General features: G+C 35.1%; 4 protein-coding genes across 5 annotated transcripts; 3 read left to right on the forward strand and 1 right to left on the reverse strand.

Moving 5' to 3' along the window:
* Positions 1-1,934: 1,934 nt before the first annotated feature.
* Positions 1,935-6,144, forward strand: LOC115697525 (probably inactive leucine-rich repeat receptor-like protein kinase IMK2). The gene is made up of 2 exons (XM_030624570.2): positions 1,935-5,209; positions 5,292-6,144. The coding sequence occupies exons 1-2, from the start codon at positions 3,337-3,339 to the stop codon at positions 5,918-5,920; spliced, it is 2,502 nt and encodes an 833-aa protein (XP_030480430.1). The 5' UTR covers positions 1,935-3,336; the 3' UTR covers positions 5,921-6,144.
* A 1,436-nt stretch (positions 6,145-7,580) lies between these two features.
* Positions 7,581-10,859, forward strand: LOC115698207 (uncharacterized). 2 transcript variants are annotated; one of them, XM_030625401.2, is made up of 3 exons: positions 7,581-8,807; positions 8,995-9,095; positions 10,462-10,859. In XM_030625401.2, exons 1-2 carry the CDS (start codon positions 7,914-7,916, stop codon positions 9,049-9,051), a joined length of 951 nt encoding a protein of 316 aa, XP_030481261.1. In that variant the 5' UTR covers positions 7,581-7,913; the 3' UTR covers positions 9,052-9,095; positions 10,462-10,859. The 2 variants fall into 2 exon arrangements, with proteins under 2 accessions (XP_030481261.1, XP_030481262.1); XM_030625402.2 differs by having other exon boundaries at positions 8,995-9,092; positions 10,460-10,859.
* Positions 10,860-11,444: 585 nt separating this feature from the next.
* Positions 11,445-13,352, forward strand: LOC115698208 (dehydration-responsive element-binding protein 2A). The gene is made up of 2 exons (XM_030625403.2): positions 11,445-11,967; positions 12,084-13,352. The coding sequence occupies exons 1-2, from the start codon at positions 11,945-11,947 to the stop codon at positions 13,000-13,002; spliced, it is 942 nt and encodes a 313-aa protein (XP_030481263.1). The 5' UTR covers positions 11,445-11,944; the 3' UTR covers positions 13,003-13,352.
* Positions 13,353-13,986: 634 nt separating this feature from the next.
* LOC115698206 (protein DETOXIFICATION 44, chloroplastic) lies at positions 13,987-20,495 on the reverse strand. Its single transcript, XM_030625400.2, has 13 exons — positions 20,087-20,495; positions 19,882-20,006; positions 19,633-19,791; positions 19,393-19,535; positions 19,082-19,217; positions 18,379-18,475; positions 18,165-18,265; positions 17,046-17,209; positions 16,662-16,733; positions 16,428-16,544; positions 15,398-15,493; positions 15,191-15,312; positions 13,987-14,498 (listed from the first exon to the last, which is right to left on the reverse strand). The coding sequence occupies exons 1-13, from the start codon at positions 20,344-20,346 to the stop codon at positions 14,435-14,437; spliced, it is 1,656 nt and encodes a 551-aa protein (XP_030481260.1). The 5' UTR covers positions 20,347-20,495; the 3' UTR covers positions 13,987-14,434.
* Positions 20,496-23,600: the final 3,105 nt, after the last annotated feature.

A 23,600-nucleotide genomic window follows, 5' to 3' on the forward strand; every position in this document is an offset into this window, starting at 1 on the left:
TATACAATACCTTTGTGGGGCTGATTGATTCTTTTCTTTATCAAGTAAATGATGATTTTGCTAAAGTCATTCACTAAACAAGTTGCATTAAAGGAATTACACGAGTATCTTCTAACTCGATCGATTCATTTGTGTGAATTAATTTTGGCATTTTTAATGTGAATTAATTGAGGTGTTGTTTTAAGCATTCATATTCACATATTTATTGCTTCTACTTAATAAAGAGAAAACATATATATTTTTTCTTTTTGAATAATGAGATTACTTATTGAGGCTTACATTATATAGTTAATTTCAAAAATATAATTAAGACCCCTATAAAAATTGATAATACACTAATTACGAATGCATATTATCCTTAAAATTCATTTTTTGTTTATTTCAAAAATAAAAAATGAAAATCAATCTTTAAAAAAATTTCACATATGAAACCCTAGGGTAAAACTCGATCAATACTTATTCTCTTTTCCTTTTTATTTTAAAACTATTCTAAAATATCAAAATACGTACGAACCCATTGGACACCCTTCGGACAGTGTCGGACCCCATCAAACACGAAATATGTCTACCAATTAGTTAGTAAGCCTCAAATCTAAAACTTTCACCATCAACCTCAATAACTTAAAATTTGGAACCTCTTATCGAACATATATCAAGTCTATATTGGACTATAACCCACTTAAAAAAACAAAAAAATAAAATCACAAAATTGCAGAGAATGTCTTCGTTCGTGTTCTCTTTATTCGTGATATGCGTTTGTAGTCTCTCCGTTCGCGGTTGAGGAAAGGATTGGTGAGGTCTCGGTCGAGAAGGGTATTTTAGGGTATACATAAAAGTTGTTTTCCCTAAAAAAAATGTCACTTACGAAACCCTAGGGTAAAACTCCACCCATACTCTTCTTTATTTTTAAACTATTCTAACCTTTTTGAGTTTGAACTCTTCTCAATTTTGGTTCAAAAAACAGACAACATTTTCTATCAATTCTAGGTTTAATGCAGTGGTCAGATTGAGGGTGGTATTATTTAATTATTACTTGGAATACTACAACAAACATCTCATAAATAAAAGGTTTTCACCCATTAAATGAAAAACACCAACCAATGACGTCAAAATGCTGGGTAATTTCAGTACAATGTACATGTATCTGAACTGAAACTTTACTGCCACCCGCAGTAATTTTGGTACACAGTAACTTTTTCTCCACCTAAACTTGAAAGTTGTTGGTAAAAGTTGAAAAAAAAAGGTTGAAGAGGAAACAAAAACACAAAATGATTAATTATTGGTTCCCTAGAGCCTAACCTAGAGGTGGTAAAAACAGGTTTGAAATGACAAGTGTTTTTTGTGGTTAGGGTTGAAAAATTAAGTGTTGGTTAAATTAGTGCACAATAATGATATTTTATAAATTAAATTAAAGTATATTGGATTTGAAATTTAATTACATGATATAATATATTAAGATGGTAGGCACTACTTAATCCTTTTAGCATTAATCTAGTTGAAGGTGAGTCGACAAGACTTACACAAAAATAGATAGTAGATCAAATAAAATATGAAATGAATATGAAATTTGATACTTAATTATATTAATAGTACTTTTTTGCTTAGCATTTATCTAACAAAACTAAGTGGAAAATGTGTAAAAAATAAAATCCGCAAAATTGTAAACAGAAAAAATCTAATTTTAATTGTATTATTGTATAGATTGAATTCAAAGTACAAATATCATCTCTTATAATAGAAATATAATAGTTTAATTTTTTTTTTTATAAATATGTATTTAACTTATATAATATATAGATTATATATAATAAAAATATATATATATAATAAAAATCTCCTTAATTGAGTTAGTAGAGTTAGTTCGGGTTGATTAGGCAGATTGATATTATTTTTAACCTGCCCAGTATAAATATTGGACAGATATATTTTTATTGAATTTTTCAATTTATATTATTTATCGAGTTATCTCAAATAGGAATAATTAGGTCTAGGAAGGAATAACAAAGCTAAGGAATAATTAGGTCTAGGAATTATAAAGATCTTGTAATTTCTAGATACCAAATAGGAATAATTAGGTCTAGGAAGGAATAACAAAGCTAAGGTGATTACGAAGTAAAATACATAAGTTAAGTTACAACTAGCCAAAGGGTCTCCCTTTGGCTAGTTAAAGTAAATCATAGGGGGACGTAGTTAATTTTTTGGATTTAAGTGTTTAATCAGCTTGGTAATTTTCTAATTACAATTTTGTGGTCTGATGTTGTTTCAGGTGGAATTTCAGTGTTACAAGCTGAAACGTTAGCCCTGTTGGTTGGTCTTAATTGGACTCATGTGTGTGGTCTTCAAATTCATGCAGTTTATTCTGATTCGTTAGCTTTGGTGACGGCCATTAATAAAGGGAAGAAGTATTTCAACGAGCTAGGAGCATTGTTTGAAGATGTTATAGCTTTATTGTCTAAATTCCCGGGGGCAGTTTTGTCCCATGTGGCTCGCTCTGAGAATTTAGCGGCCCATGGCTTGGCAAAGCATGCTCTACGGTTAGACGATGAGCTATCCTGGTTCGAGGAGGTTCCAGCGCCGGTGGCGGACGTGAGCGTCGTAAATTCATGAGTGATTTTAATCACTTTGTCAAAAAAAAAAAAAAAAAAAAAAAATTTATTTAGATGAATTGTTCGAAAAGAACCGTTCACAAAAATTTATGTATAGCAAAGTATTATGTAAATTTCCTGTAGTAATGTTTAATTGAGAAAATTACTATTTACTTTTTGGTCAAACTTCAAAATGGTCATAGTGGCAAATTGGTAAATTTACATGAAGCAAGCACGTGCATGAAAGTCCAAAACAAACAAAGGAGCTCAGCTCAGTAGTATTCTAGTGTTTGCTTACGTGGCACCGATGAAATATAGCCGTTAGGAATAAATAAACGACTCCATTGAAAGACCAAGTCCAGGTTTTTCAACACAAACCGTTATCATTTGTAAGAAGAAAAACTAGCCGTTGGGGGGGATAAATTTAACGAAGATGAAGACTCTTTCTGACCCCATATGCCTCCCCTGACCTGAATCTCTCTCTTCCCCAAAAACCCCATGAATATTCTCACATGATTTCATTATCTATCTCTCTCTCTCTCACTCCTCACATTTCTTCCTCAAATACCATATTTCTTCTTTCTTTCCTTCTTCACCATTTCACTCACTCACTTCCTCTTCTTCTTCTTCTTCTTCTTCTTCTTCTTCTTCTTCTTCTTCTTTGTTGAAATAAAGAGAGTAGAGTGATTGAACAACTACTACAATAGAAACTCATCTTCTTCTTCTTTCTTTTTTTGGTTTAGTTTCTCTCATGGGAAATAAATGCTTATTTAGCAAGTTTTTGTTATATGGAGGATTCTTGTTTTTTCAACTTATTCTCTTTTTCTATTCTGAGCCTGTTTCAGGACAATCATGGGATGGTATAATAGTCACACAAGCTAATTTTCAAGCTCTTCAAGCCTTCAAACATGAACTAATTGATCCAAAAGGCTATCTTAGGAGCTGGAATGACACTGGCTATGGTGCTTGTTCTGGTAAATGGGCAGGAATCAAGTGTTTAAAGGGACAAGTTATTGCTATTCAGCTTCCATGGAAGGGGCTCGGCGGCCGAATCTCGGAGAAGATTGGGCAACTCCAAGGTCTTAGAAAGATTAGTCTTCATGACAATTATCTTTCTGGTAGTGTTCCATTCTCACTTGGGTTCCTTCCTAATCTCAGAGGAGTTTATCTCTTCAACAACAGACTTTCTGGCTCAATCCCTCCTTCAATTGGTAACTGTCTTTTACTTCAAACTCTTGATCTAAGCAATAATTCACTCACTGGTGTTATTCCTTCTAGTCTTTCAAACTCAACCAAGTTGTTTAGAATCAATCTCAGCTTTAATTCTCTTTCTGGTTCTATCCCAATCAGTCTCACCAACTCTCATTCCCTTACATTCCTTGATCTTCAACACAACAAGTTCTCTGGTTCTATTCCAAGTAGTTGGGGTAGTAGTAATAGTATTGGGACAAGAAATTTTCCTTACCAACTCCAAATATTGACCCTTGATCATAACAACTTCTCTGGAATGATTCCAACTACTCTTAGCAAATTGGGTCAACTTGAACAAGTCTCTCTTAGTAATAATCAGATTAGTGGGACAATACCAAGTGAGTTAGGGAGTTTGACAAGACTTCAAAATCTTGACTTGTCAAATAATGCCATCAATGGAAGTTTGCCTGTTAGTTTTTCTAGACTCTCTTCATTAGTTACTCTCAATCTTGGGGGAAACCACATTGGGAATCAGATCCCAGAATCATTGGATCGATTGCATAATCTTTCAGCTTTGATTCTTAAAGATAATCAGTTTATTGGTTCAATTCCAGATACCCTTTCCAACATATCTGGAATTAATCAGATTGATTTATCTGGGAACAAGTTAACTGGTGAAATTCCAGCTTCTTTTGTCAACTTAGCAAATCTCACTTCTTTCAATGTTTCTTACAACAATCTATCTGGTTCTGTTCCATCCCTACTCTCCAAAAAATTCAATTCAAGTTCATTTGTTGGTAACATTCAGCTATGTGGTTATAGCACTTCATCCATATGCTCATCTCAAACACCCGAAAACCCTCCAGCTCCATCGCCAGAAGCTCAAAAGATGAAGCACCATCACCACCACAAACTAAGTACAAAAGATATTCTTCTAATAGCTGCAGGTTGCCTCCTACTGGTTCTTCTACTATTGTGCTGCTTTTTGCTTTGTTGCTTCATCAGGAAAAGGGCTGCTTCAAAAGGAAAAGATGGTACAACTTCTAAGCAGGCTGCAGCCACCGAGAAGGCAGCTTCAGCTGGCGTTGAAGTTCAATCGGGTGGTGATGCTGGTGGAAAGCTTGTTCACTTTGATGGTCCATTTGTGTTTACAGCTGATGATTTGTTATGTGCAACAGCTGAGATTATGGGAAAGAGTACTTATGGAACATCATACAAGGCGACACTTGAGGACGGTAATCAAGTCGCGGTGAAGAGGTTGAGAGAAAAGACTACTAAAGGGCAGAAAGAGTTTGAAGCTGAGGCTGCTGCACTTGGGAAAATTAGACATCCTAATCTCCTTGCTCTTAGAGCCTATTACTTGGGACCTAAAGGAGAAAAGCTTCTTGTTTTCGATTATATGTCTAAAGGGAGCCTTGCTTCCTTTCTTCATGGTAAGCAACTTAACAATCAATCATTTCATTATGATTCTTTAGTCATATTTTTCATGTGAATCATACTTTGTATTATGTGCAGCTCGGGGTCCAGAGACTGTGATTGATTGGCCAACAAGGATGAACATAGCCATGGATGTTACAAGAGGACTTCTCTACCTCCATACTCAAGAAAACATGGTTCATGGAAACTTAACATCTAGCAACATACTACTAGACGAGCAAACCAAAGCCCACATTGCAGACACCGGCCTTTCGCGTCTCATGACAAGTGCAGCAAACACAAATGTGATTGCCACTGCTGGATCACTAGGCTACAATGCACCAGAGCTCACCAAGACAAAGAAAGCCAACATAAAAACCGATGTCTACAGCCTTGGAGTGATCATATTGGAACTCTTAACAGGAAAATCGCCAGGGGAGCCAACAAACGGTATGGACTTACCCCAATGGGTGGCTTCCATTGTTAAAGAAGAGTGGACAAATGAAGTTTTTGATTTGGAACTTATGAGGGATGCACCGGCTATAGGCGATGAGTTGCTCAACACTTTGAAATTGTCCTTGCATTGTGTTGATCCCTCACCCGAAGCAAGACCTGAAGTTCAACAAGTTCTTCATCAGCTTGAGGAGATTAGGCCAGAGGCAGCAGCAGCAGCAGCAGCAGCAGTACCTTCTGCTAGTTCCACTGAAGAAGGAACCAAAGATGAGTAAAGATGAGTAGAGTTTTTAGCTATTGAAATTCTTTTATTCTTATTTATTATTTATGTTGTAATATGTGTATATTTAGGTGTTTATTTTGTTACAATTCTACTATTTGTTGATGATGAGAGTTTTTTTGTTTGCTGGCAATAATGCTGTTGTATTTCAATGTTATATTTATCTGTTCAAAAAAGACAGAAAATATTTGTTATGAATTTCTTTTTCTTAAAATTAAATTTCTTTGATTCTAATTACTTATTGTTTCCATAGATATTCATTTTGGCAAGAACCAAATAAAACTAAGACAAAGAATCTACCACAACACTGTTGTCAATAACAGTCATTTTCAATAAAAAACTAAATTATAGCAAAGTGAATTATTGCATAAAAGCATTTCGTTGTGGTGTGAACGAGGGGTGTGTCGCCTATGATGAGTTGGGGCTAGTGAGAGGTGCTTTGCTGTTCTTCAAACCTGTGCTTCCTATGTCTTAGTATTACTTGGCTTACTCTACTGCCAATTCACTTCTAAAACTTGCTCTATCTTTTGAACATTCCAAAGTTTGGTGAGGTAGAGACCATTTACTAAGTAGATGGTTTTGAGTTTCTATAAGTTTTTTTATATCTTTTAAAAGAGCATTGCTATTAGAGGTACCAGTGGTGCCTAGCACCTTCTTAACATATCGTTTTGTGATTGGCTAGTGATGCTCTTTAAAAGCTATTATATTAAATTATATGGGACCCGATAGTTAGTTGAACCAATACCGATATTGACACATAGGAAGGTGCTAGGCACCACTGGTGCCCTTTAGCATTTCTCATTTTAAAATTAAAAAAATTAGAATTTGTAGCTTCTCTTAAAATAATTTACCTAATTTTTAATTTACTCAAATTTTTTTTTTTAATGATATCCATATTTTAAAAAGTATTTTTTATTTGTTTTTTTTTTCATGTAATAATTATTGAAACGATAAATAAAAATCAAAATTTATAGTTATAGTTATGTAAAAGTGAAAATTTAACAATAAAATAAAGATGGAAGATATATATATATATATATAAAAAAAATGCTAAAAAGCATTAGTGGTGCTTACTATATGTCAGTATTGTTATTGGTCTAACTAGATATCGCGTCTCATATAGTTTAATATAGGTGTCGTTTAGTAACACTTTTTTAATCAGTTTTCTGTTTTTAAAATTGAAAAAGTGAAAATATTTTTCAAAAACATGTTCTATAAAACTGTTTTTACTTTTCAATTTTTTAATTGAAAATCAAAATTTTAAAAACAAAAAAAAATCACTTTCAATATTTTTTTAAACAGTTTTTTTTTTATTAATCAATATCTTGGACTTCAATCATGACCCGGACCCAAATCCCCCCACGGTCCTGACACTGAACTCGGCCTCTGACTTAAAACCAAATCCGATCACGGACCTAGACCCGACGTAAGTAAAATCAAAAAATAAAAATAAAAATAAACTTTACAGAACGCACTTTTGTTTTCTGTTTTTAAAATTGAAAAACAAAAGTTGTTACAGAACGCATTTTTATTTTTTAAAAGCAAAATTTTTAAAAACAAAAATTTTACTTTCATTTTGTGATTAAAAAATTAGAAAACAAAAGTGTTACCAAACGGTACCATAATAATTTTTAGAGAGTATGGTTAGCTAATCGCAGCGTAACATGTCGAGAAGGTGTTAAGCACTACTAGTGTTTTATAGCAATACTAAAAAACGGAAAGACACTAGCGAATCACACTTAAACTATAAAACAAAATCTAATAATAAATTTCACCAATAAAATATCACATTGTAGTCCGAAAATCTTGGCTAGTTAAAGTAGAAAACCTATGTAAGAGTTTTATCAAGTAGTTTAAGAAGGAATTGAGTTTGGTTTAAAACGACGTAGTTTTTGGCTTTGTTTTGGTTTCTCTTTTTCCCTTCCCAGTCACAAACTCGCCCCCAAACCAACTCGTCCGACTCACTAACTCACTCTCTCTCGGTCGCCATGGCCGACCTTCCTCTACAGAAGATAGCAATATCAGGCCCAACCCTAGCGTCTCTCATTCAACGCTTCTCATTCTCCCCAGGCGCAGTCGACGGTCTTCTATTCGGCCACGTCACACACATAACTCCCTCCAATCTCTCCGATGACTTCCCTTCCACCACTACTCCGACCTCTGATTCTTCTCCTCTGGTCGCCACTGTCACCGGATTCATCTGCTCAGGGACTATCAACAGTTTCTACGACTCCACCGGAAGAATCGACTCTCAGGCTCTCAATCGCCTTCTCGCCGGTTCAGACCAACATCGCACGCTCATTGGTTGGTTCTCCGGTCGAAGAAAAACCCAGCTTCGACCTTCAATCCGTGAATTCTGTGTCTCGGCTTCTCTTTCCTTAAAGACTGATCTTTCTATCCCTATCGTAGACAATCCGATCGCCGCTAATCTTGCCTCGTGTGTCTTCATACTCTTTGGTACTCCGTTTCTTGACCAACCCATTCATACCCACGAGTACAGGGGTTACCAGTTTCGGACATTAGCTCGATCTTTTGAGCCCAAATCGATCGACATTGTCAACATTGGGCCTGCGTTTCGAGGAAATTACGGTTCTTTCAGTCCCAACTCGCCGTTTCCTCTCTTGCCCTGTGAGCTGAGGACTTCGCCTATGAGCGAGGACAGGAACGATGAGAGTTTGGGTCAGAGGAAACAGGTGTCGAAGATTCAGAGGGAATTGGATGTGTGTGCCCAGGGTTTGGAGGTTGGGGAACTTAGTAAACTAATGGGGTCTCAAGCCATGAATTATACAAGTGGTGTTGAGGACATGTATGAGAAAATGCTTGCAAAGATTGAGAATTTGGCTAGTCTTGTGGAGAAGAGCTCAGCTAATGTTCTTGAACAGGTAACAACTTGTTCTTCAAATTCGGGATTCTTTGTTCGTATGGGTTTATTTGTTGCTGTTTATCATAACTGTTTATGATAGAGATATCTGAAATTTGTATTACTTGAAGGAAAATGTAGAGATATATTTTTCAATCTTTGTAGATTAAGATGAATTCTTTTCTGTTCTTTTTCTCTGAAATTGGCAGGAAAATCATAATAGGAAGTTAAAGTCCAAAATTGCTAGGTTTCCTGCGATGGAATAGGTGATTGGCTCTTACTTCTGCCTTTCGTTTTGGTCTTATCAAAGGTAATTTGTTTTCTATATTGTACTTTAAATTATCAGCCATAATATTTGGTGATTTATTTGTCTTTTTGAGATGATAATCACAATTTAATGGACATGTAGTCTAATGTTTCTTTTAACTGAAAATGAATGAGTTTGGATTAAAAGAGAAATGCAGGAAGGAGCCATATGCATGTTTGGGGTGTTGATTTAGTGTTTGGTGTGTGAGTTTGAACAAATTTCTCCCATTATCTACAAGTGTTATGGTTCGATTGAACATATTAATCAGTATTGTGAGGCTTGGGAAGAGACGTGGTTTGTCCGTAGTTCAGAGTTTGTAAGAGTCGTAGTTCAGGCTCACCGAGGGTCTAAATCAACTCTCACAGAAGCTGGTACAGTAGAGAGCATACTTCTAAGTATAATCATCCACTTCTGACTAATGTTGTGGGTTATGTGTTTGTGTATATGAACTCTTGTTGCTTGGACAAGGGTGGACAAGAGACGGATTGAGAGAAACCAAAGAGTGAAGGGAATGGATTTTAAAAGTTACAGTATTTGTATGATGTGGGAATTGCCCCTTTAGTACGGCCAATAGTTGCATCTATAAATTAGTCATCGTCATTGTCTACGGTTTATCTTCAGAACACAGAGTGTATCATGTCTCTTCGTGTCTTGTTATCCAAAGGAAAGACTGTCCCTCCCATGAATTTCTCTTTACATATATCTTCCTTCTTGCTATGCATTACTGTTTTAGCTTATCATCTTAAGCAATGTCCTGTGGTTGAATTTCACTGTAAGAATCATGTCTTGAGGTTGAAAATTTCAACGTTGATGCTACTAGCTACTTCTACATATTGAAATATATTTTCAATTACATTTTTCTCTGTCAACCCAACACTACCCTCTTTTATCTGTTGCTTTTGTCTCAAAGCCTTTTTCTTCACCAAATACCCTTTCTTTGTTTGTGCCCTTTCACCTATTTCCGTTCCCTCACTTTGACATATATTCTTTATGTATGCTTCTTCCAAGTTTTATAGTCTTGTACGATTTCATTTCCTAGATTTGAGATTGTCCAATTTCCAGGCCCATTGGTGGCTACATTATGAGGATGGTGCGTTCCAAGTTGCCATTATAGCATCTGTAGAATTGGAAAACCCTGTTCAATAGTGGGGAAAACCTACTTATTGATATAGTTATTTAAGTACATAAATGAATAACTTGCCTATATCTACTGTAGTTTGGTCAAAATTGTTAGTAAATTTTCACTCTCATTCATAGCATGATAAGCTGGACTTCCTTTTTGACTTCTGAAACCTGGAAACTCATACAATCCACATGAAAGCTTTCTGTATATCTTACATTATTCTTCTTGTTGAACCAATCAATGCAGACAAGTGTGATCAGATATTGTTGTTGATGAGCTAAGTAGTTCGGGAATCGGGACTTTGCACCGGGTACAATCGGACGTTTTTGGCACCTTTTAGGACAAAAATATCAAGAAACTGCAGGAACTTACTTACATTATCTCAAAGTTCAGCTATTTCAGATAAACAATTTTACCCTTGAATTTGAAGGTAAGGATAACCCTCGTACTGCCTTCTTCTTCTTCATCTTCGTCCAAGTACATCTGCAGTTTCCTTCACCATCATCAGTCCTATTGTATCATTCATGCTTTTGCTATTTTCTTCAGACTTAGAAATTAATCTGTATTATATAAGAAGAGGAGAAAGAAAGCTAGCTATAATGTACACTGTTTTGGTCTCATTGTATTCCTTTTCTTATTATCAATCTTTGTCATACATATTTAGTATTTGACCTAATTGTGCTAATCTTGACAAGTTCACTTAAAAAGAGCAAGAAAATTTGATTAAAAGTTGACCAGTTAGGGATGATGTAATGTAAACTTTTGATCACTTTTATCATATCTATATATGAAAATGAAATTGGATAAGAACAAAATCCAAATAAACAACACGGTTTTTAGTAGATAATCCAAATAAATGGTTTTTGTCTCTTGTTTATTTATTTTATTATTTATTATTACTTTTCATCATTTTGGGTAAAGATGAAGTGAAATGGTCAAAAAAAATTGAACAAAAAAAATAGACTTGCGTGCCCATATTTTGTTCTCAGCCTGAAAAAACTCGTTCATCATATCTTTGAGGGGTCCCAAAAATCAAAAGTCCACAGAATTAAAAGCCAAACCAAAGTACTTATTTGGGGCAAAATTTTGCAATTTAATTATAACAATGAAATTCGTGGTAAAGAAATTAATATATATATTTCTTAATAATGAAGTATTTATTTTCTACTAATTTTTTTTTCTTGATATAATCAAAATGGGATATTTTAAATGATTTGATAAAGGAAACCGAGGGTAAGTTTGGAATATAATTTATTTGAACTGTGGCAAGTTTGGAATTTAAAATGATATAAATTCCAAGTGGGAAAGGCTTGGTGGGCAAGTAAAGAATGAAACTGGTAGAATTTGCGGCTGCAGTGAAAACAATAAATAAAAAAATATAAGAGAAAAAAACAAGAAAAAGAGAGAAGAGCATTAAATATTGAGAGTAGCTCATCAAATACATCATCATCATTATACGCTTCTCTTTTCCTTTCTTCTTCCTTAAGACTGTTCATATTTCGTTTATCAAAACAAAAGACAGTTCATATTTCAGCTTTGTTTATTTGTGGTAAATAACACTAATCAAAAAAACTATTCTTTACCCTTCATATAAAAAAAAATTATTCTTTAAACCCTTTTATCATTCATATATAAATCTGTATTAAACCCTTTTGAGAAAAAAGGCAAAAGAAGAAAAACAAACAAGGGTTTATTTCCTAAAACCCCAGAATATAAAACACTATTGAATATGGCGAGTGAGGTTTCTGACAAGTAAGTTGATGGTAATATCTTATAGCTTTTTCCTTACAATGGTTTTGTTTTTCTTTCTATTTTTGTTTCTTTCTCTAGTTCATGTTGAGGTTGAAAATGTTAGTGTTTGATTTCAGGAACAAAAAGCTTAGGAAGAGAAGAAATGGAAGTGAATCAATAGCTGATACACTAGCAAAATGGAAGAACTACAATGATCAACTTTCTTCTATAGAAAATGGAAAAGGGTACCTTAAAACACCTGCCAAAGGCTCCAAAAAGGGTTGTATGCGTGGAAAAGGAGGACCTGAAAACTCTGATTTTTACTTCAGGGGAGTTAGACAAAGAACTTGGGGAAAATGGGTTGCTGAAATCAGAGAACCCCATAATGGAGTTTCTAGTAATAAGAAAGGAAGCAGGCTTTGGCTCGGTACATTTGCCACTGCCATTGAAGCTGCTACAGCTTATGATGAGGCTGCCAAAGCCATGTATGGTCCAGTGGCACTACTTAACTTCCCCGAAAACATGGCTGCAGATTCTACCGAGCAGGCCACCAAGATAGAAGAAACAGAAGAAGATGAGGAGCTAGACTTAGATATTAAGCATAATTATGATTATGCAGAAGCTGATTTTGTGAAGGGATCAGTAGAAAAACAAGACTGTTTTCGGGGTTTTTCTCAAGCTGCACAAAATTCATGTACTAGTACTAAGACTGTGAATGAAGATATGGAGATAGATGTTAAAGATATTATTACAAGCAATGAACATAGTAATACTGGTCTTTACTCAGCTAGAGATTGTGAACTAGCTAATGATGTTAGAATGGTTGAGAGACTTGAAAATTTTTCGGGCTCTGCTGCCGGTTCATCAAGAAGAGATAATTACTTACAAACTAGGGGAACTACTGAAACATTGGCTAGAGAACCTGAACTCTATAGGAGCTTAGATCAGATGGAGGAAACACAACTGATACCGAGCTATGATTTCGATTTCTTGACTCCAGATTATGATTTCGGTTTAGCAGAAGAACAAGAGAAACTTCATTTATGGTTCCCTTAGCTATTCATAGGCTGAGCTGAGAGGCCAACAGCCTGAATTTAATCAATGATCCCTATGTTGGTGAAGAATTTTGGTGAAGATGCTTTTATTGTTTCTTGTTTCCCAAGCTACATGTCATTGTACATTCATGATGATAAGTATTAAGTCTTCATTTCTTTTTGGTTGTTGTTTATGGTATAAGAATTTAGGAATAGCTAGAAGTTGCAGAGATTTTGGCACAAAAAAAAAGGGTAAATATAGTTTTAGGGTAGTATAGTAAAAGAAATTCTTTACAAAAGCATTACATTTGGTAGTGATTTGAAACTTGTTTGATTATTTTATTATTGATAGATGTTTTTATTTTACTATTATTGCTATTATTCTTCACATTTGGTTCCCACTGTCCCTGTCTAAAAAATACAAAATAGAAGTTCTTTACAAAATCTGACTAGAGAAAGTTGATTTGTTTTTGAAAATTGTAAATTGGAAGCATGTATTGACTCCCCAAAAGAAAGTGTAAATACTTGGATGTAAAGCAAAGGAGTATTAGCACTATGAAATTGAATTATGAAAATGTGAATAAGTAGGTCTTAAAGATATAAAGAAATACTATAATTTATATAAATTAATTTTATTCCCAGAATTTTTTTCACTGCCTAGCAGTTTCACTTTTTTTTCTTTTTTTTTTTTGATAATTAGTGACAAAACTCCCCAACCCCTTAATTTTCTTGTGTGGTAATACTCTTACTTTTGCTGACAAATTTGAAGAGAGGAGTTAAAGTTTACTCTTAAATGCCAATTGAATTATTACTGTGTGCAATACATGTTGCATGTTTTTATTGGATTTGAAGATTTAATGTCACCTTTACACAGGTATTCACAGCGGCAATCTCAGTTAGTATTTAACTGACACCTTACATTTGTAAATAAAAGTAAACTTAAGAGGGTATTGCTACCAAAAATAAAGATCAAAAGGTAAGTGTATGAAATTAAAACAAATGAAAATTTCGCCACTAATTACCCTATTTTTTATTCTCTCCTTTACAAGAGCGTGTAGCTATTTACAGTCAATAAATGGCAGTTCTATTACAAGTACCTCTTAGGTATATGATCTATGTGAAGCTACTGCTAAAGAGAACATAAAAATAATATGTACACCAATAGTGAAAAAAGAATCAAGAACCTGGCAAGGAATACAAACCAAGTTGTTCTTGAATCTCCTCAATTGACCCATTGTGCAACTAAATGAATGGTTGGTTAGAACCTCACTAAAAGCAAATCCAATTCATCTGGATGACAAAAGAATTGGGTCTTTGAGCACACCATGATGCAATGCAACTCGTGTAACAGTGTGAAAGCTAAGGCTGCTTGTTGGTCCGAGTGTAAAATAAATTATACGTCTCGTCGCAATTCCTACAACTTCAACACAAGAATCAGAGAATTCCACCACATCTCATTCACTTTCCAATTCTGGTGTGTCCCATATCCTTTCCCAAGGTCCACTTTTCGTGCTCAACCTGAATGGCAGAGCATTAGTCATGATCAAAATGTTCAAGGTTACAGCAGATTGGCATTTTGATTGGACAGTTCCTGGTGTGTAAAATTTGAGAGGCTAGTTATTGACTTATGGCCACAAAACTAACTTAAGTTCTAGGCTAATTAAGATTTTTGCTTCCCGAACTTTGATATATACTAAATCATACCCTCTGAACTTTTAAAGTCGTTACAAATTTCTCCTGAATTATTGAAATTTAGAATTTAAGGACTTTTGTCCAATTTTAGTAAAAAAAGTCTAATATGAATCGAAATTCAGAAAGTATGATTTGGTACATGTCAAAATTTGAGGGCCATGATTTGGTAGATATCAAAGTTAAAAGAGTATAATTTAGTACACGGACAATCACCGAATTAGTAAAATTGAATGAAATTGGACAAAAGTCCTTAAATTCAATAATCTAAATAGTTCAGGAGAAAATTTTAACAGTCAGGAAAGTTCAAAGAGTATGATTTGGTACATGTCAAAGTTCAGGAGAAAAAAATCTAATTAGCCTAAGTTCTATATCATGGCACTGTTAAGCATGAAAATTATTGTGGTCTAAAATCTATGAGAGAGGAGTAAAACCTGTTCTTGTTTAGTTTAGTTGCATATTAAAGCAGTTCCAAAAGACAAATCGTATAGAGCTAAAAGGATACCACAAATCTAAATTACCTCCAAATTCCAGCTCCTACACGCAATGTCATGAAGAGAAACAACCCAGCCCAGATTCCAGCTAGACCAAATGCAGGAGCAGCAGCCAGAATGAAGACAGAAGAAATAAGTCCAGCAAACACCTAAACAACAAAAAAAAAAATTGATGAGGGAAAAGTACGTATCATACTAAATGATTAACGGTTCCCCATAAGATTAGCTACTTACCATGGAATATGCAGCATATGCAAAGTCTGAAACTCCATAATAGAGTCCATCAATAACAAATGCCAATGCATTCATTGGTTGGGATGCAGCAACGAACTGAAAATAATCATATATGCCAAGGAGTATAAGGTCCAGAAGTCATAAAAAAGCAAGTACGGTGGGAATAATAAAGACTCAACTATTTTGATACTCGTCTAAATCATGATCATAAGATACCCATTTGCAAGCATATTACAAAGATAGTTTTCTGCCTCCAGTATATAATCACTAGCCCCCTACTTATCTCAAAACTCAATCATTCTGATGTTGCTAAAGGGTGCGCTAGTAACTCCAGTAATATAGCTCTACTTCTTATATTAATCAAGGTCACTTTGTGTATCCCTTTCTACTATTTTAGTGGTTTATAGCTTATTTTGCAACTCAACTTTTCCATTTAAACTACTATTATACTAGGAAAAGAATGTCCAAGAGCCATAAAAAAAGTAGATGTCCCGAGAGGAAAGAATGTTCTTTGCTATGTACTTTGGTTTATAATAAATTATCACGAACTCCCTAGCATATAAACTGAGTTTAGGGATGTCATTCTCGGTTCTGCCATAATTGACCAGACCTCCACTATTTGGTATGCCTAATAATTCCTAAAAATTTCTTCTACTATTGGCATATAGAAATTTCTAGGAACTTCATAGAGTAATAAAATTAAACAACCGAATGTCCCAGATTATATATATAATATATATGTTAGCACATTGGTGAAGACCTTTCCTTAAGCATTTATAGGACAAGGGGAGGGGCATTGGCTCATAAAATAAAAATGATTATCTATACAATATGAAATTGTGAAATCAACCATGTTATTGTGCAATTTGTTCAGGATTATTACTTGGCTCCCTCTGAAATTTGTTTCACATGTGCCGCTGGCCTTAAGTATACCTATTAGATCTCTAATTATGATTCTTATCGTGAAAGATGAAAATGCATAAGCTAGCTATGCAACTATTAAATTGCTCAAACATATTCTTTCCCTTACCAGTGAACCAGACAAGGCAACATCCAAAACTTCTGAATCTGTGGTGAATAAGCTAGAAAAAGCACCAAACCCAAGAAATAATATAATGGCCAGGCCTGTTCCCATCACTAAGCCTATCTGCTCCAATTCAAATCATGGTAACGTTGATGTTTTAGGTCAGCCAAGAAAAAAAAATCCCATGTAGAAAGGAGGAAGTAGATCAGATTGCAAAAAGAAATTGTGGAATCTGTTAACCTGGAGAATGCTGTAAATCACCCGGCGGGATTGTTCATAATTTCTTTCAGAATAACCACTTGCAAGAAGCGTCTGAGAAAAACACCATGCAGCAATTAGAATTTGCAAACTTACAACCTTGATTAGAATTTGAAATGCTTCTGACAGTCTACCATTCATCGAATATTACAGTCTTTCCACTTAGATATTATGTGCCAGAAAAAGCTTACTTCTCTCCCAATAAAGTCTCATTGTAAACTCAAAGCTCTTGTTTAGTTGCTTATTTTATAACTGCTAGGATATTTTTTAGAAATTTTTTAACTTGCTCTCAAGAATTTAATAAGAATTTTTTTCTCTAGTTGATATGTGTTATAATAACTATCTTCAGGGTAGAAAATACAACACCTGACCAGCAAGTGCCAAAGCATCGGTAAGCAGAGATATTGCCAACCAAACTTCAGTGCATATTTGGTAGCCAGCCATATTTATGGGACCTTCTCGGGCTGCCATGGATGTAGCTAGTGTTATAGGCGTAAGCACTGCTATGGTTCTACCAACAAGAAGACCGCCTGCAGAAAACAATAAACGAATCTATAAGTTATCAAGAAAATGCATGTGTAACAAACACTTTTGTATAGGTAGGCACTGAATCATCAATAAGATTCTTTTCTGGACCATTATCATAAGAAAATATGATTTATTTAAGTACACTAGTCCAAGTGTCAAAGTGATCAAATCCCCATTTCTTGTAACATATAAGTCTACATTGAACATTCTCATGACATTCTAAATCGTAATTATACATTCTCTTTGATCTGTTTAGACATAGTCCCATACTCTCAATTCAATTAATTCAGTAAATATTGAAATAATCCTTCGTGTGATCAGATCTACAATTTATATGGTCATTGACATAATCTCTACTGTATGCATTGGTATGACCAAAAAGTAACTGAAACTATTTTTTCAACCCCATGAGACAGTATTTAACCTCCGCCTGAAGATATAAAATAGACATTTGTGAGAAGATGCAAAGGTCTATAACGGTCTACTTCATATTTACATACAATTTTTACATATACATGTACATATGTTGTATATCATATAATTGAGCTGGTTTTGCGTCATCAACGAATAAACTTTTTACCCAATCTAGATTCAGAAGAACAGTCAAATCCTTATATTCAAGAATATCAGCTGTCACATAAGTGAACACTAAACTGTTCCATTCTAGCTCGTTCTATTTTTAAAATTGAAAGGAGACTTGTATTTATAAATAAAAAGACAAGTTATAGATAATGACAAGGAAATCATCCTTACATTCTAGCTCAGTAATCATCAATCATTACATTTATGAAGTTAATGAGGGGATAATTTTCTTCCACAAACACAACCCCTTTGTCCTTCAGTCGTTTAAAATTTTCACTGTACCTTTTCCTTGTATAATTTTCATACCACAAGTACCGTTTTTTATTAGATGAAAAACAATATAAACCACGCATATGTAGGTGGCAAATAACATACCAGATGTGAGATACTTGAAAATTCTTCTCCCATCGATGTTAGCAGGGATTAACAACATTTCTCCACTCAATTTCCAGAGAAGAATAAAAGCAATCAAATATCTGGTGAAAAACACATGAAAGTGTCTCAGGAAAAAAAGGCATAACAATTTGAAGACAGAGATCAAGTTAAAATTATGTTAATTAAATAAAGTTTACCACATCACTTGACGTACTCAGAAATCACAGTAGAAATTGCTGCACCCTCAATCCCTAGTCCAAAACTGAAGATCAAAATTGGATCCAATATAGCATTAAGCAGGTTGCCAGCAACTGATATTCCAGAAAAAACACGTGTCACTGACATGATTAATCTATACTTCTGAAAAGAAATGTCAATGCAGAACCAAAATAATAGAAGAACAAGAGTAAAAGGAGATAATAAATGAGGATTTCTGGTCTTAAACAATTCCAAAACTCAAACCAATTAAAATACGGCATATTTAGTAGGTAGTCTAAAAAATGCTAATTTATGCTACAAATTAAACAAAAACTAAAAATGAATAATACTACTCTGAAAACAGAAACTGGACAAAAGAAGACACAATGCCTAAGTAATGCTCCATAAACATGAGTCTGTCCTTAGGCTATCACTACAAACACCATCAACTGTGTGATCTATATCGCTATTTCTTTTATAATATATTTCCAGAATGCTTTGAAATATTAATTTCTCAACAAGAACTATTCGTTGGCTAAACACAACTGGAAGGAAATAATTTGCAATGCGTAATTTACAACTTCACGTTCAAAATTGGACAGAAACTTTAGGATCCATGTAGGTGGCTAACAGTAAAGTTCAGTGACATTGAAAATCTACAGTTATATTGTTGGAATTCCCAACCACATAAGCATAGGAGGAGGTGCAGAAACACTTGCCTATTGCATAAAGAGGAGTCTTGGTATCCTTAAATCCACGAAATGTGCCTTGTGCAGCAAGTGCAATTACAATTGGTGGAGCACCAAAGGCTCTTAAGGTAAGAAACTTTTGAGCAGGTATCCACATTGGTGAATCCTATATTCAAACACACAAAAAAAACTCCTTATAATGGAATACATACCATTAAATGAATCAACATTCAAAAATGAAAATGAAAATACAAGCATACAAAACTAAAAGCTACAGTTGCTTTCCATAAGAAAATAGTTCAAGTTTAAGTGAACTTGTAAAACGGCTAAGTTTGACATACAACTGGTACACCCATGATATTCATAATGAAGCCCGACCCAAGGAAGAGAGCGACAGCTTCAGCAATGCCAATAATAGCAGCTAGTGATAACGAAGTTGATACTGATGGAAGGTATGTCTTGCTCTGGCGTTCGCCCTGGAAATCTTTCACAACCATAAACCAAATCAACCATCAACAACACTACTGCCGACTCAAACAGAGAACACACTAAAGTGTCACAAAGTCCCTAGATTTCATTACCATAACCAATTTGGGATAAATTTTCATTGCTCTTGTTAGCAGATGCCTGCTCTTCAGCAACGAAAGATGTTGTGACATTGAGCAACGGAACATTAAAGAACTTAGCAATTACATTGAACACCGTAACAGACACCCCAACCGCAGCCAATTCAGCAGACCCTAAGACAGTAATAGTTAACAAAACAAGAAAATTAACACATAATTCGCTAAAGCACGCTAGTATATATATAGCTATACCATGATCCATACCTATATGGCCAACAAATCCTGTATCAACCAACGATGTAATGGGATCAGCAGCAAGAGCCAAAGCAGCAGGCAAAGCAATTGACATTATCTCCGGAAAGAGTCCCTCAAACTTAAAAATCCCATCACTGTAAGCACAGCACACAAAAAATGAGTTCTTTGAATAGCTCAATACATGAAAATGAGAGTTTTTTAAGAGAAAGCAAACCTGAAACGACGAAGGCTAGAAAAACCGGAATCGGAAATCGACAGTCGAGGCGGCGTGTCATCCCCGGGAGTGATTTCGAGTTCAGGCTCTTTCGAAGTGGTCGAGTTCTTCTGAGGCGATGATTTGAGCAGCGAACGATTCCGGAAACGAACTGAGCAGATAGGGTTTCGGACAATGGATTGGGATTTGGAAAGTGGATTGGTTTTGTGAGTGTGTACTGTGTGTAAACAAAGGAGTTTCTGGGAGAAATTCAACGCCATTGTTGAATTTTCTCCGAGAAAAAATATGATAAGAAAATATTAAAGGCAGTGAATCTGTTTGGTAACTGAGAAAGTGAAGAGAAAATGTAAGAAAAGAATCTTAGATGAATCTATAAGCGTGTGGCAACGATAATTTTTTAATTTATTAATTATTAATTTTGATATCCTAACGAATTTAACGGTTTAGATTTCGCGGAACTCGAAATATCTCATATTGGGCCTAAAGATTAGTCTTAATGGGCCCTTAAAAAATGTAGAATTTTGGGATTTTTTTCATTATTACCAAAAAAAGATAATAAAGTTCACAAAATGCGAATCTATAATATTATTTTACATTTTTACAGATTTTATTATTTTATTTGTTTACAAAAATATGGAGGTTGTTTTCACAAGAACATTATATAATGTTGTTTACACATTGTGTTCATGTTGTTGCTACATTATATTATATTGCTATTACATTGTTTTTCCGTAAAAAATGTAATTAAAAAAATCGTAAAAAGATAAGTCATATTCCGTAAAAAAAATTAAAAAAGAAAATCTAGAATTTTATGTGAAAATTAATAAAATGGGACTGTTTATGATATTAAAGACATCAATATAAAAAGAAAAAATAATACATGAGCGTCTGCCATCTTTTGCTCTAAGGCAGTTATTTTTCCTTTATGGTTTTTTCACTTTTTTCCTGCTTTTTTCTGCAATTTGCAACGATTAGAAACTGTCTTCTTCCTCAAACAACTTTGTATTTTGTTGTCTTGCTTAGTCATGGATCCATTAACCAGTAAGATGAAGGGTGTTATCAATCTTGATGAAGAAGAGGAGTCTGTTCTTGCTTGTGCTGAAGAAGAATCCAACAACAACAATGATCACACACTGCTGGCTCGTGTCCTCACCAGGAAATCAGTTTTCCTGTCCACTTTACAGAAGCAAATGAAGCAACACTGGGATGGTCGTTTCCCTGCAAAAATTTCAGAAAAAGAACCAGAGTTGTTTATGATCTCCTTTGGCTGTGAAGGAGATAAAGAAAGAGTCCTGACTCAAGAGCCATGGCACTTCCAAAATCACCATATTGTTCTTTATAAACCTACTCCTCTACAGAATGTAACTCCTTCAGACCTTAAATTCTCTCCTTTTTGGATACAAGTTTATCGACTACCCTTTCTTAGCAAATCAAGGGGTCTAGCAGTGGCTTTAGGAAACATTATTGGGGAATTTCTTGAGGTCTATACTGATTCTCTTAATGAAGGTTGGGGACCTTTTTTGCGCATTCGAGTCAACATCGATGTCACTAAACCATTGAGAAGAGGAAGGAACATAAGATTGCAGCAAGTTAAGGACAAATTTTGGGTGGAATTTCGATATGAACGGCTTCCCGAATGGTGTATGGAATGTGGTTGTCTTGGCCACCCTTACCAAAAATGTCAAACTTTCCTTGAACTTTTGGACAATGGTATCGAACCAGAACTTGCATATGGACCAGAAATTAAAGGTGCGGCTCTCCCATCCTTGGGTTATGATCGATATAGGACTGATTTCTCTAAAGGTAATGCCTGGCCTCTACTTACTCGTTTGGCAAGAAAAACTATTGTCGACACCATCCCATCTTTTCCAATCCGTAACCAACCCCAGCCTCGACAACTCCTCTATGGAGAATCTTCAAATGCTGGAAATCCGCCTCATAAAGTCTCGACAGATGTGGGTATAGATGAATCACAAAACTCTCCACTTTTAGCCAATATGAACAGCAATAGGCCTCTTTCTTTTGCACCAGCAACTCTGGCTGCTGCATCTTTGGTTCCTAAGAATGTTCACTTGCCAATACCAGCAATAAATGATTTTTCTGGTGTACATCAGCAAAAGCAAAAAGTGGATTCCACTAATTACTCTGCATCAGCATTTGTGGCCGATCCTTTGGGCAAGAATAAAGGCATATCTGAGGCCACTACTAATTTGAATTTTCATGGTCTGCCTATTATTTCGAAGCCTCACGGTTTGCAGATACATGGTGCTTCCAAATCAACACTTGTGGATGAAATCTCTACCAAAATGAACCTAAAAAAAGGCACGAGCAACTCACCTTTCAACACAGTGTCCCCTGCATCTCCTAATGAGAGTAATCTCTCTGATCTTTATATGCCTAATGTCGGACAGCAAGCAGGGATTGTTGCTACATATCCGCCTGAAACTATGCACACTCAGCCACTTAATGTGAGATCTGCTGCAACTTCACAGCACATTCAATACCCCACAATGACAGATTCTACAATCTGTATGCTTCCTACTGGTGCTGATTGTGACAAAGAGAACAGTTCTCCTAATCGTGCGAACAAGAGACTTCCTGAGAAATTGTCTTTACGCAAAACACTCAAGCGATGTAGGGGTCCCAAACCTATCCTCTCAACTTCGGAGTTGTCTACCGATGCTGAGATGTATCAGCATGTTTCTGAAATTGCAACAGATTCAACTGATAATTTGGACAACGATGCAGAGGCTGTTCTTCAGCCCCGCAAACAGCCATGAAAATTATTAGCTGGAATGCGCGTGGTCTGGGGAATCCTAGCGCATTCAGACAACTTCGTTTGCTTGTTCAACAGCAAACTCCTCATGTTTTATTTCTTATGGAAACAAAGTTAGCTTGTAATGTAGTTTCTCGTTTTCGTCAATCTTTAAAGTTTAATAATGGACTAGAAGTCCCTAGAGTAGGCTTAAGTGGGGGTCTTATGCTTTTATGGAAAGACAATGTTGATGTAACTCTTCTTAATTTTAATGCAAATCTCTTTGATTGTTACATGAAGTGTGACACTGGGCCAACTTGGCATTTCTCTGCTTTCTATGGAGCACCTGAAACTCAAAACCGAATTCACACTTGGACACTTCTTGAGCGTTGCAAAGATGTTGCACCTTTGATGCCTTGGTTGGTGATAGGTGATTTTAATGAAATCCTATCCAATCAAAATAAACTTGGTGGTGCCTTACGAAGCGAAGCGCAAATGGACAAGTTTCGGAATGTTTTAGATTCTTGTTATCTTTATGAACAACCATTTGAGGGGGACCCGTACACGTGGATAAAAGGAAGGCTTAATACTAATGCTACTAAGGAGAGACTTGACTGGTGTTTTGTTAATGATCAATGGCAACAAAGTTTCAAACAAATAACAACACACCATCTTGATTATTTCAAGTCAGATCATAGAGCATTGTCTGTCACTGTTCTCCCTTTAGAAGACCAATTGCCCAACAATCCAAGACGATCT

The sequence above is a fragment of the Cannabis sativa genome, chromosome 7, assembly GCF_029168945.1.
Source record: "Cannabis sativa cultivar Pink pepper isolate KNU-18-1 chromosome 7, ASM2916894v1, whole genome shotgun sequence".
Taxonomy (NCBI): domain Eukaryota; kingdom Viridiplantae; phylum Streptophyta; class Magnoliopsida; order Rosales; family Cannabaceae; genus Cannabis; species Cannabis sativa.

What these genes read in the sequence shown, in the direction of transcription:
- LOC115698206 (XM_030625400.2), bottom strand. Translation starts at nt 20,346, where the DNA reads ATGGCGTTGAATTTCTCCCAGAAACTCCTTTGTTTACACACAGTACAC. An exon ending in ATATCATGGGTGTACCAGTT is followed by an intron (nt 19,218 to 19,392) that starts GTATGTCAAACT and finishes GTTTGAATATAG; the next exon opens with GATTCACCAATGTGGATACC. An exon ending in GTAGGAGCTGGAATTTGGAG is followed by an intron (nt 14,499 to 15,190) that starts GTAATTTAGATT and finishes TCTGCCATTCAG; the next exon opens with GTTGAGCACGAAAAGTGGAC.
- LOC115698207 (XM_030625401.2), top strand. Translation starts at nt 7,914, where the DNA reads ATGGCCGACCTTCCTCTACAGAAGATAGCAATATCAGGCCCAACCCTA. An exon ending in CAGCTAATGTTCTTGAACAG is followed by an intron (nt 8,808 to 8,994) that starts GTAACAACTTGT and finishes TGAAATTGGCAG; the next exon opens with GAAAATCATAATAGGAAGTT.
- LOC115698208 (XM_030625403.2), top strand. Translation starts at nt 11,945, where the DNA reads ATGGCGAGTGAGGTTTCTGACAA. An exon ending in GCGAGTGAGGTTTCTGACAA is followed by an intron (nt 11,968 to 12,083) that starts GTAAGTTGATGG and finishes GTTTGATTTCAG; the next exon opens with GAACAAAAAGCTTAGGAAGA.
- LOC115697525 (XM_030624570.2), top strand. Translation starts at nt 3,337, where the DNA reads ATGGGAAATAAATGCTTATTTAGCAAGTTTTTGTTATATGGAGGATTC. An exon ending in CCTTGCTTCCTTTCTTCATG is followed by an intron (nt 5,210 to 5,291) that starts GTAAGCAACTTA and finishes TATTATGTGCAG; the next exon opens with CTCGGGGTCCAGAGACTGTG.